This window comes from Terrapene carolina, unplaced genomic scaffold, assembly GCF_002925995.2.
Source record: "Terrapene carolina triunguis isolate 2854851 unplaced genomic scaffold, T_m_triunguis-2.0 Scaffold493, whole genome shotgun sequence".
NCBI classification, from domain to species: Eukaryota; Metazoa; Chordata; order Testudines; family Emydidae; genus Terrapene; species Terrapene triunguis.
The window spans coordinates 143,260-157,984 of NW_020664844.1; the positions used below are offsets into that span (position 1 = coordinate 143,260).

General features: G+C 58.5%; 2 protein-coding genes across 2 annotated transcripts; both read left to right on the top strand.

Annotated features, from left to right (window-relative positions):
- Positions 1-3,695: 3,695 nt before the first annotated feature.
- On the top strand, positions 3,696-4,682 carry LOC112111489 (free fatty acid receptor 1-like). Its single transcript, XM_024206923.2, has one exon. The coding sequence runs from the start codon at positions 3,696-3,698 to the stop codon at positions 4,680-4,682; it is 987 nt and encodes a 328-aa protein (XP_024062691.2).
- A 7,427-nt stretch (positions 4,683-12,109) lies between these two features.
- On the top strand, positions 12,110-13,069 carry LOC112123984 (free fatty acid receptor 3-like). Its single transcript, XM_024222538.2, has one exon. It carries the CDS (start codon positions 12,110-12,112, stop codon positions 13,067-13,069), a length of 960 nt encoding a protein of 319 aa, XP_024078306.2.
- Positions 13,070-14,725: the final 1,656 nt, after the last annotated feature.

Below are 14,725 nucleotides of genomic sequence, written 5' to 3' on the forward strand. Positions count from 1 at the left end.
CACACACACACACACACACACACACACACACACTTGCCCAGCTGGCTGTAGGACACACCTGTCTGCAGCAGGGGGCGCTTTCCCTGGTTACCACCCCATCCCAGCTATCCCCGGGACTCTCCAGGTGCTGCCCCCTGAGGTTTAGCCCCCCAGCACGGCGACCCCCCTGAGGCCCACAGGCTGTGGGTGATTCCCCTACAAGCTGAGCCTGGTTTGGCGAAGTCCCCCGCCCCCGGGTGATAGGGGACCCCCAGGGCAGGGGAGCCCACAACTATCGCTGAAGAGCCGGATCAACCTGCTGTAGCTTTTCTAGTGCGCTATAGGTTGGAGTGTGGGGGCTGGGAGCCAGGACTCCTGGGTTCCAGCCCCAGCTCTGGGAGGGGAGTGAGATCTAATTGCGGGGGGGGGGGGGGGGGTTTGCAATGCTCACTGAAATGTTTATGAGTAGTGTCTGTTTAACAGCAACGCTGCACAGGGACGGCTCATCCGGTGCTGGGATGCAGCCAGCTCTGGGGTGGGACAGCCAGGGAACAGCCGCATGCAGTCACTCAGTGCTTTCCTTTCTGATTAACGAGGGCCTGGGCCAGCACGCGCCTGGCACGAGGAACCAGGGATGTAATTGGCATCTCTTCCCGCCATAGGATCAGCAATAAAAATACTTTACAGGCTATTAACTGCAGCAGGAACTGGCCAAATAGCAAGTTCTGTAAACAGCTCTCAGCTTGAAAGCACCGGAGCGTTCGGCCCCCGCTGCCAAGAGAAACCGGCGCAGCTGCCACAGCGGGAAAAGAAATAAATTGATCTATGAGCATTTGCCAGGAGCTGTATTTATCTGAGAGATCTGTGCGTCCTGTACGAGGGGATGCAATGCCAGAGCGTGGCACAGGGATGGGGGCTCTCCCCTGGCAGTCTGGGCTGGCCCCAAGGCCCCAGGGTGGCACTAGGGGGTGCTGTGCTGCAGGGTGTGTGTGTGGGGGGGTGGGGGGCGGGGGCTCTTCCCTGGCAGTCAGGGCTGGCCCCAAGGCCCCAGGGCAGCACTAGGGGGCGCTGTGCTGCAGGGGGCGGGGTGGGGGCTCTCCCCTGGCAGTCAGGGCTAGCCCTGATACCCCAGCACAATGCAAGCTTGCTGGGTTAAAAGCAGGGGAGGCTGGGAATCCGGACTCTTGGGTTCTCCTCCATTCTGTCCTTCTCTAACCTGTGCCTCAGTTTCCTGCTATGGTGTGGGTGTGAGTGACTTAATGCCTGTAACGGGTGGGGCAGCTGGGAATGCCTTGACGGACTCTGAGATGCAGGTGGGGCAGTTGGGGAACAGCTGCACACAACACTGCAAGGGGAGGCCTAGCTTGGTGCTGAGATGCAGCCACTTCTGGGTCAGGGCAGCCGGGGAACAGCCACACATAACGCCACATGGGGACACCTTGACCGACTACAAGATGCAGCCACCACTGGGGTGGGGAAGTTGGGGAACAGCTGCACATAACATCGTATGGGGATGGCTCACCCAGCGCTGAGATGCAGCCACCTCTGGGGCAAGGCAGCTGGGGAACAGCTGCACATAACGCCGCTCGGGATGGCTCGCTCAGTGCTGATATGCAACTGGGGAACAGTGCTGGGGCAGGGCAGCTGGGGAACAGCTGCACACAACACTGCATGGGGAGGCCTAGCCTGGTGCTGAGATGCAGCCACCTCTGGGGTGGGACATCTGGGGAACAGCCGGACATGACGCCACATGGGGACAGCTCGCCGGGCCTGAGATGCAGCCAGCTCTGTCATGAGATCAGGCTGGGAGTTTCCTGCCGCAGCATTTCAGAGGGAGCAATTCACTCTAGTGAGTTGACCTTGCCTGCCTGTGTGTCTCTAAAACCACGTTATCTCTCCCAGCGGAAATAGCACAGAATCACGGAAACAAGCAGAGCGATATGGATCTCGGGGGAGTTCGCTCATTGAGCGTTGTATCAGCCATCAAAATAACAAGCCCTGACAACTGATGGGCTGACAGCAGCGGGGCTGGGCGCCAGGACTCCTGGGTTCTAGCCTCGGCTCTGGCGATAGGAGAAACCACTACGTTGGCAGTTGGATAGAAAGCACCTGTAGCACACATGAATGCCATGCTATGCTGCTTTTCACTAACAAGGGGGGGGATCCAGCTGCTTTTAAAGGAGTCCCCAAGAAATGCGTCTAGCTCTGGGGCGGAGCAGCTGGGGAAGAGCCGCACAGCGACTCTGCACGGGGATGGATCACCCAGCACCGAGATGCAGCCACCTCTGGTGCGGGGCAGCTAGGAAACTGCCACGTAGGGATCGATGAGCAGCAGCTGCCTCTGAAGTGGGGAAAATCTCCTCCCAGGATGAGGGGGCGAGTCCCATTTATCGGGTCACATTGCAGGGCTGGGTGTCTGTCCTACTTCAGGGTCCCAGCTCCGGGTCCACACAGAGGGATCCATTCCCCGTGGGGGATAATCCGGCCGTTCTCTCCCTCTCAGTCGCTCCAGCTGGGGGGCACGAGGCAGAAGGGCCCATGGGGCAGGGCGGCCCCCTGCACCTCCCCGGATTTTTATGGCTTTATGGCCCAGCCACGTAGCCGGGGGATGAAGCTGCCCTGGTTGAACAATTCCTTCTGGGCAATTTCATCCCACCTGGGAGCAGGCAGATCCACGCCCCCAGCGACTGCTGGCACAGCAGCTCGCCACGTCCCTGGAGCCAGGCCGGGCGGGAGCACAGGTGTGGGGAGCTGAGCCAGAGAGGTAGGAGCTAGGGGATGTGGCCATGGGGCAGGGATGAGGGGGTGGATTTAGGGGATGCAGTGATGGGGCAGGGATGGGGGGCTGGATCTAGGGGACGCGGCCATGGGGCAGAGACATGGAGGTGGATCTAGGGGATGCGGTGATGGGGCAGGGATGGGGGGTGGATCTAGGGGACGCGGCCGTGGGGCAAAGATCATGGTGGATCGAGGTGACACAGCCGTGGGGAAGGAATCTGGGGGTGGATCTAGGAGATGCGGCCGTAGGGCAGGAATGAGGAGGTGGATCTAGGGGACGCGGCCGTGGGACAGGAATGGGAGTGGATCGGGGGGACATGGTCGTGGGGCAGGGATCTGGGGGTGGATCTATGGGACGCGGCTATGGGGCGGGGATGGGAGTGGATCAAGGGGACGTGGTCATGGGGCAGGGATGGGGGTGGATCTAGGGGACGTGGCCATGAGGCAGGGACTGGGGGTAGATCCAGGGTGTGTGGTCATGGGGCAGGAAAGTGGAGGTGGATCTAGGGGACGCAGCCGTAGGGCAGGGATGGGGGGCGGATCTAGGAGATGTGGCCATGGGGCAGGGATGGGAGTGGATCGAAGGGACATGGTCATGGGGCAGGGATGGGGGGGTGGATCTAGGGGATGTAATGATGAGGCAGGGATGAGGAGGTGGATCTAGGGGGTGTGGTCGTGGGGCAGGGATGTGGAGATGGATCTGGGGGATGGGCCGTGGGACAGGGATCTGGGGTGTGGCTCTAGGGAACGTGGGGCAGGGATCGGGGGTGGATCTAGGGGATGGGCCGTGGGGCAGGGATCTGGGGTGTGGATCTAGGGGATGTGGGGCAGGGATGGGGGGCTGGATCTAGGGGACACGGTGGAGGGGGCTCATCCTTGTTATCATTCCAGCCCCAGCTGAGATGCCTCCCTCCTCCACCCCCCGCTGAGCCGGCACCATGGACCCGCTGGACACCCTGGCCCTGGCCGTCTACTCCGTCACCATCCTGCTGGGCTTGCCTGCCAACGCCTTGGTGCTGTACATCTTCTACAGCCGCGCCCGCACCCGCCTCACCCCCAACCTCATCTACATGATCAACCTCTGCCTCTCGGACCTGGCCTTCGTCCTCATCCTGCCGCTCAAGATCCTGGAGGTGGTTCCGCCAGGCTGGTCCCCACCAAACTTCCTCTGCCCTCTCTACAGCCTGGCCCACTTTGGCACGCTCTATGCCAGCACCTGCTTCCTGACGGCGGTCAGTGCCGGGCGCTACCTGGGCGCCGCCTTCCCCATCCGCTACCAGCTCTACAAGAAGCCCCTTTACTCCTGCCTGGTCTGCGTGGCCATCTGGACCCTGGTGGCCTTTCACGGCATCCTGTTGCTCATCCTGGAGACTTCGCTGGGCGCCAACGCCACCCTCTTTATAGGCAACGGCACCGCCTGCTACCAGGAATTCAGTCCAGAGCAGCTGGCCCTGCTGGCTCCTGTCCGCTTGGAGCTGTCCGTGGCCCTGTTTTTCCTGCCCTTGGTGATCACGGTCTTCTGCTATGCCGGCTGCATCCACGTCCTCATCAAGTCCCGTCTCCACGAGCAGAAGAAGCGCCGGGCGGTGCGGCTGGCCTTGGCCACGCTCTCCGTCTTTGTGCTCTGCTTCGGGCCCTATAACCTGTCCCACGTGGTGGGCTACGCCCGCGGCGAGGACGTCTGGTGGCGCAGGGTGGCGCTGCTGCCCGGTGCCTGCAACGCCTTCCTGGACCCGCTCATCTTCTACTTCCTCTCCTCGGCCAAGGACCACGGCCTGGCCTGGGTGTGGCGCTCGGTGGGGCAGCGTTGCAGCTCCTTCCGGCAGAAGATGACCATGGGTCACAGGGAGGCAGGCAAGGGGCAGCCTGAGAAGGGGGCTGCATCGCAGGGAAGTACAGGCCCCGGGGTAGGGAGCTCCAAGTGACCATGGGACAAGGAGACACCAAACGCTGTTGGGACAGGATTCGGGGAGATTGGCAATCTTGGATGGGCTGTGGGACCCGGCTGCTCATGAACCTTAAAAATTCCCCATGGGGCTGGGAGCCTCCAATCTTGGATAGGACGCAGGACCAAGGACCAGGAAATTCATGACCATTACAGATTCCCCGCGGCACCCGGAACCCCTGATCTTGGATAGGACGTAAGACAAAGGACCGGGAAATTCATGGTCTTTACAGATTCCCCATGGCACTAGTAGTCTCCGACCTTGGATGGCACGTGAGTCCAAGAACCTGGCCTATCCATGGGTCAGTACATATCCCCCTTAGGACAAGGAGGTGTCTGGTTTTCACAGGACTAGTGGGTGAGGTAGCCGTTTTCCACTGAGACATGAGTGCATGGTCATGACCTTGACCATTGATGGTCTTGAAAGACCCCTTAGGATGGGGACATCCCTGACTGGGCTGGGACGGGGGGTGAAGAGATGCCAGTCGGGGTGTGATGGCAGGGTCCAGATTTCTTGTGCTCATTTCATACCCCCATGGGACCGATCCTGCCATGGGAGAATTGGATATAGAGGATGATCCAGACCCCCTCACCCCCATAGGGCGAATTAGAATGTACGGCTAACTCTGCTACTGGGGGAATAGACTAAACTCCGTCCTGTTGGTCTGCATTGGGTGAGCCAGTCTATGAGGTTCACTGGGCAGTTATTCCCCAGCTGCCCTGACCCAGAGGTGGCTGCATCTCAGCACCAGGTGAGCCATCCCCGTGTGGCTGCTCCCCAGCTGCCCCGCCCCAGAGGTGGCTCATTTTGGCACTGAGGCCATGATTCCTACCCATTGTGTATGGAAGGTGCTAGAGATTGTGTCCGAGGTAACTGGGAGGTCTGTGTAACTTGGACGTAGAAATATTCTAAACCACAATCAGTGGGAATCCTAAATCTCCTGTCAATGAAATCCCAGCTCCTGCAAGGACTGATCAATGAGTTAGTAGGAACAGAGGCAATGGGGCCGGATCCCAGCTGGTGTCAATGGGCTATAGCTCCATGGGAGTCAATGGGGCCAGAGCTCCCAGCTGGGGCCAATCGGGATCACCCAGGGGTCTCACCACTCCACCCTAGCACTGACTCTTTTGCCCAGTGGCTGTAAATTGCATTCCACTAACGGATCCGTGCTGATTTAATCAATAAAGTTTTCCCAGCTCCAGTGGGGTCGTTATTATTAATATCGTTATTGTAGTTATCATTCGACTGAGACCAGGCCCCCGCCGAAATGGGTGTGCTGCACTCACACCACAGTGCAGGGGCTGGGAGCCAGGACTCTTGGGTTCTATTCCCAGATCTGGGAGGGGAGTGGGGTCTAGTGGTTAGAGTGGGGGAGCTGGGACACCTGGGTTCTATTTCCAGCTATAAAAGGGGAGTGGGGCCTAGTGGTTAGAGCGGAGGGCCTGGGAGCCACGAATCCTGGGTCCTATTCCCAGCTGCCAGTGTGACCCTGGGCAAGCCCCTGCCTCGCTGTGTGCCTCAGGTTCCCTCTGTCTAAATGGGGAGAAGGGCCCAGCGGGAGGTGCAGCCGATGCAGCCTCTCCCTTCCGAGTTCCGATTGCCCCGTTCGGTCTCTGAGCCTGGCCCAGCTGCCCCTCGGCCTGGGTTTAGCGCTGCCCGTCCAACACGCCCGGGCAGGCGAGAATCAATGACCAGGCACCCGCCAGTCTCCCCTCTGCCCACTAGGTGGCAGCAGATGAGAACTGTATTGTCCAACCCCTTGGGCCTAGACCGCATTCCCACTGTGCGGAGCTCAGCAGTTTTGCAGCTTGCTGGGAGGGGACGGTGTGACGTTCCCCTGGTGTTATCTGTACCGGTGATCTGCCAGGTCACTCCAATCCTTGCCTCTGGGCGCCAGCCTTACCCTGCTCTGCTGTGAGAACCCCCACTCCTGGGCTGGTCACGCACAGCCTCTGCCATGTAAGCTGCTCCTTGGATTGTGCCACTGAATGACACTAGCCAATATCTCCGGTCCCAGACACAACCCTAGGAACCTCCGTCTTGCAGTGTCCAGTTATGCCCGCTGGACGCTGCAAGCTTATATGAGTTCGCCAATGTAACAAATAAATTGATATGTACCAGGCTTGTTATCCCCAGGGGAGTCTCTGACACGCTTCAAACCAAACGCACGGCTTCAGGTAGAACAAACAAGTAGATTTAAGTGATTATAAGTCAAAGCACAAGTCAGATTTGCTCAAATGAAATAAAAGCAAAAGGCATTCTAAGCTGATCTTAACACTTTCACTGCCCTTACAAACTTAGATGCTTCTCACCACAGGCTGCCTGGTTGCCCTTCAGCCAGGCGCTCCCCTTTGATCAGCGCTTCAGTCGCTTGGTGGTGGTGGTGTCTGTAGATGGAGGTGGAAGAGAGAGGATGGCAAAATGTCTCTCCCTTTTATCATGTCCTTTCTTCCTTCTTGGCTTTGCGCCCCCCCCTTCAGAGTCAGGTGAGCATTACCCCATCGCAGTCCCAAACTGACCAAAGGAAGGGGGGTGACTCCCTCGAGGGTCTAACAGATTCTTTTGTCGCTGCTTAGGCCAGTGTCCTTTGTTCCTGTGAGGCTGGGCTGGGTTTGTCCCATACATGCCCTGATGAGGTGTGAACTGCCCCTCTGCTTTTGAAGAGTTTTTGCCTGGGCTTGCTTTAAGTTATGAGGATACATTTTCAGCCTCATAACTATATACATTAAATTATAACCTATAACACCACTATAACATTACTGTAACAACAATTACTATAACATCACTATAACAACAATGCTCAGTGCATCATGAGCCTTCCGAAGAAACCCGACATGACAAACTTTGCACTGGATATCACACAATCATTTTATAAAGATGAACATGGGGATGTAAGGTGTTCCCACGAGCTACAGAGTGTCACAGGAGGATCTGGACCAATCCACCCCCCCTTCATCCTTCTCCCTCTCCCCCCCCCTTTGGTTCCACTTTAGGGCTCTGCAAAAGCAGAAGTTGCTTGAAACCGCCAGGCGTCCCTGTGGTTTGGAGCCGCGGTTGGAAATTTCTGCAGGCCCGGGGGGGGGGGGGGGGGGGGGGTGGTTGGGTACCTAGAAACTGTCCAGAGCAGGAACTGGGGTTCTTAGGAACTCTAGGAGGGGAAGCAGGGCTGGGTTCCTAGAAATTACGTGGTTGAGCCCTGGGCTTCCCTGAAATCACCACAGGGATGATTGGGCTCCCTCAACACAATCACGGGGGGCTCGGGACTCCCTCAAAACTATCAGTTCTAGGCTCCAGGCTCCCTACAAACATTGGTTATCTCTAGGGTCTCTAGAAACTGTCAAGGGAGCTCAGGGCTCCCTCGAAACTATTGTGGGTGGGCTCTGGGCTCCTTGAAACTGTCGCAGCTCCCCTGTAACTACCGGCTTGCCCCACCCACAATTTCCCTCTTTGCCTAAGCTTTGTAGCCAGCTGCAGTTGACAAGGGGTCAGAGTTTGGGGAGGAGGGAAGGGGGATAGGGTGTCTGGGGAGGGGAGCCCTGCACTGGGGACTCCGGGGCCAGTAACCCCAACTCTGCCCTGGTTGCTCAGGTCTTGCCTAGTGCCTCACCCGTTGCTGTCTCTCCAGTTCAGCCAGCAAGCGCGGAGGGCGGTTTCCGAGGGCCCAGCGATGCTTTGTGACCCGGGACACTGGCAGGGGGAGGGAGAGTTGGTCTCTGAGCCACTAGAGCAAAACTAGAGGGGAAAGGCCCCATGCGCCATTCCCTGCCCCCCCCCCCCCAAAAAAAAAACCTGCCAGTTCCCGGCCCTGGGGCCAGATCGAAGCTGGCACCCCCTAAAGGGGAAAGGCCCCGTGCCCCATTGCCTGCCCCCATAAACCTGCCAGTCCACCGGCGTGGGGCTGGATGGGAGGCAGCACCCCCTGGAAGGGAAAGGCCCTGTGCCCCATACCCCACCACCTCTAAGCCTTCCAAGTTTGGGGTGCTCATCTCTTAGATGCTTGCTGGGTGTCTGTGTAGTGCCTGGCAGTAGGCCCCAGTTCTGGTCGGGGAGGGGGTCCATGCAGTGTCCAGAGCTTGGCTCCCAGCCGTCTGTCCTGTGCCCACTGGCTGGCCAGGCAGGGATACCGGTCTAGGGGCTGATCCAGATCAGGACAGCTGAGGGTGCGAGATACTGCTCCAGTGAATAGGAAAAGGAACCAGGAAAAGGAGACCTGACTTTGGTTCCTACAGCTCAGGGGAAGTGCCTTTTGTTAGAAAGGAGCAGGGACTGGGCGACAGGACTCCTGGGTTCTATCTCCAACTCTGGCAGGTGAGTGGGGTCTAGTGGTTAGAGCAGGGATGCTGGGAGTCAGGACTCCTGGGTCCTATCCCTGACACTGGCAGAAGAGGGGGGTCTAGGGATTAGAGCAGTGGGGACTGCATGCCTGGTCTCCTGGGTCCTATCCTCAGTTCTGGGAGGGGAGTGGGGTCTAGTGGTTGAACAGGCAAATTCTCCCCTCTCAGGGGGCCGGGGAGTTTCCCAGTGCAGATGTAAGTGGCAGCTACAGAAAACAGGGTGTCTATTTTGGTGCTCTGGTCACCTCTTCCTGCCCCACCAATGCTGCTTGAAGCACCCACACCTAGGTTTATTTTGGGCTCCAAAGTGTTTTCCCTATCAGCTGTCATATCAACCCTGCCCTGGACAGGAGGCTGAGTTACCCAGCCAGGGCAAGAGGAGAGATCCACTGTGCTCAGAGAACTGGTCCGGTAGAGAATCAGAGCTGGACATGGGGTAAGGGACTGCACTGAGGTTATCTATCTGTCTGTCTATCCCCAAACACCCCCCTCTATCCATCCATCCATCTATTCCCATACACCCCCTCTACCTATCCATCCCCATACACCCTATCTATAGCTCTCCCTGATTTACCAGGGAGAGAGCTGTGAATGCTCAGAGGAGAGATGGGTGGGAATGGGACACGGGGCCTTTCCCCCTCTAGGAGGCACCAGCTCCGATCTGGCCCCAGGGTGGGGGACGGTCTGGCTCCGGGCAGGTTCGCCCCCCCAGGGCTCCATTCCTCATAACCCAGGGGCCATCTCAGTGGTGTGGTTTCTCTGAGAACTCAGGAGCTTTCATTTCTCAATCCGTCTGGGTGGCCGCCAGGGCCGGCTCCAGGCACCAGCTTGTCAAGCAGGTGCTTGGGGCGGCCGCTCCGGAGAGGGGCGGCACATCCAGCTATTCGGCGGACGGTCCCTCACTCCGCCTGGGAGCGCAGGACCTCCCGTAGAATTGCCGCCGCAGATCGCCATCGCGGCTTTTTTGTTGTTGTTGTTTTTGTTTGTTTTGGCTGCTTGGGGCGGCCAAAACCCTGGAGCCGGCCCTGGTGGCCGCTCCTGGCCTTGTGGTCACATTGCATCTGTCTACCCTCGTTCCTCTTTCTGGCCTCAACCACTAAGCCCCACAGCCCCACAGGGCTCCCCGGCCACCGCCCCGGGAGCATGGTGCTCACTCGGCCCACACGCAATGCTGGGAGCCTCTGCCCATTGCTCTTTGTCTGGCAGGGCCATTACCCTGGGCACAGGTGTGGCTGTCGTGGAGTCCTGGTTCCCAGCCTCCCCTGCTCTAACCACTAGACCACCCTCCCCTCCCTGAGCTGGGAAGATAACCCAGGAGTCCTGGCTCCCAGCCCCTCTGCTTTAACCACTAAACCCCCCTCCTCTCCCAGAGCTAGGGAGAGAACCCAGGAGTCCTGGTTCCCAGCCTCTTCGCTCTAACCATTAGACCCCCCTCCCCTCCCAGAGCTAGGGAGAGAACCCAGGAGTCCTGGTTCCCAGCCTCTTCACTCTAACCATTAGACCCCCTTCCCCTCCCCTCCCAGAGCTAGGAAGAGAACCCAGGAGTCCTGGTTCCCAGCCTCTTCGCTCTAACCATTAGACCCCCCTCCCCACCCAGAGCTAGGGAGAGAACTCAGGAGTCCTGGTTCCCAGCCCCTTCACTCTAACCATTAGACCCCCCTCCCCACCCAGAGCTAGGGAGAGAACCCAGGAGTCCTGGTTCCCAGCCTCCCCTGCTCTAACCACTAGACTCCATTCCCCTCAGAGAGCTGGGGATAGACCCCAGGGGTCCTGAGTAACCAGAGCCCCCTAGAGGTGAGACGTAGGAAGGTGGAATACTCAGCATTCCTGCCATAACGCGGTGGGGAGAGACGTCAAGCTGTTGGCCGGGAGGATTTATAGCAGTTTGTGGGGAACACTAACAGTTTCGCTCCAGGCCGGGAACAATGTAAACATCTTAGAGTGCTGGAGTGGAGATGAAAGGCGGGGTCAAGACGGGATGAGGTGCCGTGGCGCGCTGGGCCCCGGGGCTCGCTGCCTTAGAGAGGGAGTGATCCGTGACCGATGGCCGGACCCCCAGCGTGGGGTCCTGGATCGGGCGCTGGTCAGAGTGGGACTGGATGACCGTAATGGTCCCTTTGGGCCTTGGAATCCATGAATCTGCAATTTTCTCCCCAGTGAGATAAAAGGGGGCGGGGGAGTGAAAGTGTTTTTATTTCCCCACTTTCACTCACTGTTGTAATTTTTCCACTCTTTTTTTTGAGGTGGGGGAATAAAAAAGAAAGGGGGGGGGGGAGGGGGCGGGGACAATGGGGGGGGGCGGTTTGGGGTTTTTTTGCCCCAAATTCTTGGGAAAAACTTTCAAAACAGTCACTCAGAAAACAAAGTTCTGAGTGGAAGGGGGCGGGGTCAGTGCTCTTGAAAGTTTCCTACCAAATGGAATGATGAGTAATATTCTTCTCTGTACTGTGGTAGGATCGAGGGGCCGCCAGCCCTGGCCCAGGACCCCCCATGCGCCAGGCGCTGTACGTTATTAGTGCTAATGCTATTTAGATGCGTTACAGTATCACCCAGGTGCCCCGGGACCCTGCTGCACCAGGAGCCGCACAGACAGAGCCAAGAGCTGCCCCCCGGCTCCAGGGAGTTTGTCTAAGGCAGGGGTTCTCAAACTGGGGGTCGGGACCCCTCAGGGGGTCACGAGGTTATTACATGGGGGGTCGCGAGCTGTCAACCTCCACCCCAAACCCCGCTTTGCCTCCAGCATTTATAATGGTGTTAAATATATAAAAAAGGGCTATTAATTTGTAAGGGGGGGGGTCACACTCAGACGCTTGCTATGTGAAAGGGATCACCAGTAAAAATGTTTGAGAACCACTGGTCTAAGGACTGATCTCGAAGGGGGCTCGCTAACCCCACCTGTCTCTCCTTTCTCTGCAGTGAATGAGCCTTGCGGGAACCCCGCCTCCAGCCCTACCCCAAGGCCTGGTGGGTCCCCCGTTGCTATTGGTAACCCATCTCCATTCCCATCCCAAGGCCTAGTGGATCCCTGGTTGCTATTGTCAACCCAGCCCCTGCCACCCCCTTCTTCCCACCATGCCTTCCATCAGCAGCCCCCAGCTCTCCCTGGCCGTCTACACGGTGACCTTTGTGACAGGCCTGCCCCTCAACCTGCTGGCCTTCTGCGTCTTCGTGGTGAAGGCCCGCCGGCGCCTGCTGCCAGCCGACGTCCTGCTCCTCAACCTGACGGTGTCCGACCTAGTGCTGCTGGCCTTCCTGCCCATCCGCATTGCCGAGGCCTCCTGGGAGATGAACTGGAAGATGCCAGATTTCCTCTGCCCCCTCTCCGGCCTCCTCTTCTTCAGCAGCATCTACCTTACCACCCTCTCGCTCACTGGCGTCAGCGTTGACCGTTATCTCAGTGTGGCCTTCCCCCTCCGCTATAAGGCAGGGCGCCGGCCGTCCTACGCCATGGTGGCCGTGGCCTTGTTCTGGGTGGCTGCTTTCTCCCACTGCAGCGTGATCTACGTGGTCCAGTACCAGGCCAGGGGCAATGACACAGCGGGCAACCTCACCCGCTGCTACGCCACCTTCACCGACCACCAGCTGGCGGTCCTGCTGCCCGTCCGCCTGGAGATGTTCTTGGTCCTCTTCTGCCTTCCGCTGGGCATCACCACCTTCTGCTACACCAGATTCATCGCCATCATACGCACCCTGCCACTGGTGAACCCCAGGAGGAAGCGCCGGGCCATCGGGCTGGTGGCAGCTACATTTCTCCTCTTCCTGGTCTGCTTCACCCCCTTCAACATCTCCCACGTGGTGGGCTACATGGAGAATAAGAGCCCAGAGTGGAGAGTCTACGTCCTGCTCCTCAGTACTTTCAATGCCAGCTTAGACCCCATCATCTTCTACTTCTCCTCCTCGTCTTTCCAGAAGATATGCCTGGAGTGTCTGCAGGCCGCCTGGGAGAAGCTTCAGCTCAGCCGGCTCTGCCCTGGGGTCTGGCTGGAGGCCACGGAGAACGTGGCCACAGAGGATTCGCAGATGGTGCAGTGAGATGGTTGGGGTGGGGACCACAGTTCCACCTCCACCAGGTCTAGGACGTGTTATGGTTCCTGCCAGCCCTGAACTGAAGGCTGGGAAGGAATATTCCCGAATGAGGGTTTGTCTACACTTGCAAGTTATTTCAGGTTTGGTGTTTCCGCTTTAATCAGGGATAACTCTCCCAAAGCTACGTGTGAACACTGGCTTGCACCGGCTTAAGCAACTTCCCTTTTGAATCATTGCATCCACACAGCCCCGCAGGACACGCGCTTACCAAATAACCACACAGCCTTCCAGGAAAGCATCTCTTGCTGCAACCTCCCACCACTCGCCTCTATGCAGCCTGGGATTTCGTGTGTTGTGGGATGCCCCTGGAATTCTGGGACCGACGGGTCCTCTGGCTTGGCTTTGGCAAGCCAGCCCCACTTCCAAACCTCTGGCTATGGGGCAGCGTGCTGGGCACGAGGAGCCTGGTGGTCAGTAATACAAACTGGCAGATGCACGCGTATTGCCCATCACAGAGCCGGATGGCGCTGGAGACAGCCACAATGATACGGATAGGAGAGGAAATCAAGGAGCTAGTTGTGTCCATGGACTCCCGGGAGCTACTTCACTTGGTGGGGCACCACTTCTGGGCTCAGTCAACTAGCGCCGACCGGTGGGACAGGGCCACCCATCCTGGGGTGAGCAGCAGTGGGGTAGAAGCACTTCAGGACGACAGGCCAGGCCCCTAGAGATCTGCACAGAGCTCACCCCGGAGCTGCAGGGGTGGAATAGCAATATGAGAGCTCCCCTCAGCACGGAGAAGCACACGGCTGTCGCCATCTGGAAATTTGTCACCCACAATTGCTGCTGGTCAGGATCTAGCTCATTCGGGATTGGTAGATAAACCTGGGGCGGTTGTCATGGAGGTGTGTGCTGCTACCAGGAGGGTGACGCTCAGGAGGTTGTTGGTGGAGGGGCACGTTCAGGGTTCCCGAAATGGGGACATTGATGGGACCCGTCTGCCTGTTCTTTGCTCTCCACGCCAGGCCTTGGAATTCATCAACAAGACGGGGTCTCTCCATGGTCAGGGCCGGCTCCAGGCACCAGCCTGGCAAGCAGGTGCTTGGGGCGGCCACTCCGGAGAGGGGCGGCACGTCCAGCTATTTGGCGGACGGTCCCTCACTCCCGCTCGGAGCGAAGGACCTCCCGCCGAATTGCCGCCACAGATCGCGATCGCCGCTTTTTTTTTTTTTATTTTATTTTTTTTGGGCTGCTTGGGGCGGCCAAAATCCTGGAGCCGGCCCTGTCCATGGTGCTCCAAGACCTGGCTGACCTCCACGGCCTGGGCTGACCTCCAGCCCACCATATTGGGGTGGGCTGGAGGCAGGAGATTTAGAAACTCAGCCCAGCTTCCTGCATTGAGCAATGGACCACGGCCAGGAAGGGTGGTGTGACTTCTTCTGTCCTTCCAGGAGACCAGCTTCTCCGCTCCCCCGGCTGATGGGACCTGTCACTGGACAGCCCTGACTGCAGAAAGGAGTCCACCCCGTGTAGCTGCAGCGCGCCAGTGGAGCGCGCACCGGGAAGGTGGAGGCATCTTGAGGCTGCTGAGCAATATCTGCCTCATGTCCCAGCCTGTCATAACTATAAAGGGAAGGGTAACAGCTCTCTGTGTACAGAGAC

Coding starts and splice junctions, on each gene's coding strand:
- LOC112111489 (XM_024206923.2), top strand. CDS start 3,696: ATGGACCCGCTGGACACCCTGGCCCTGGCCGTCTACTCCGTCACCATC.
- LOC112123984 (XM_024222538.2), top strand. CDS start 12,110: ATGCCTTCCATCAGCAGCCCCCAGCTCTCCCTGGCCGTCTACACGGTG.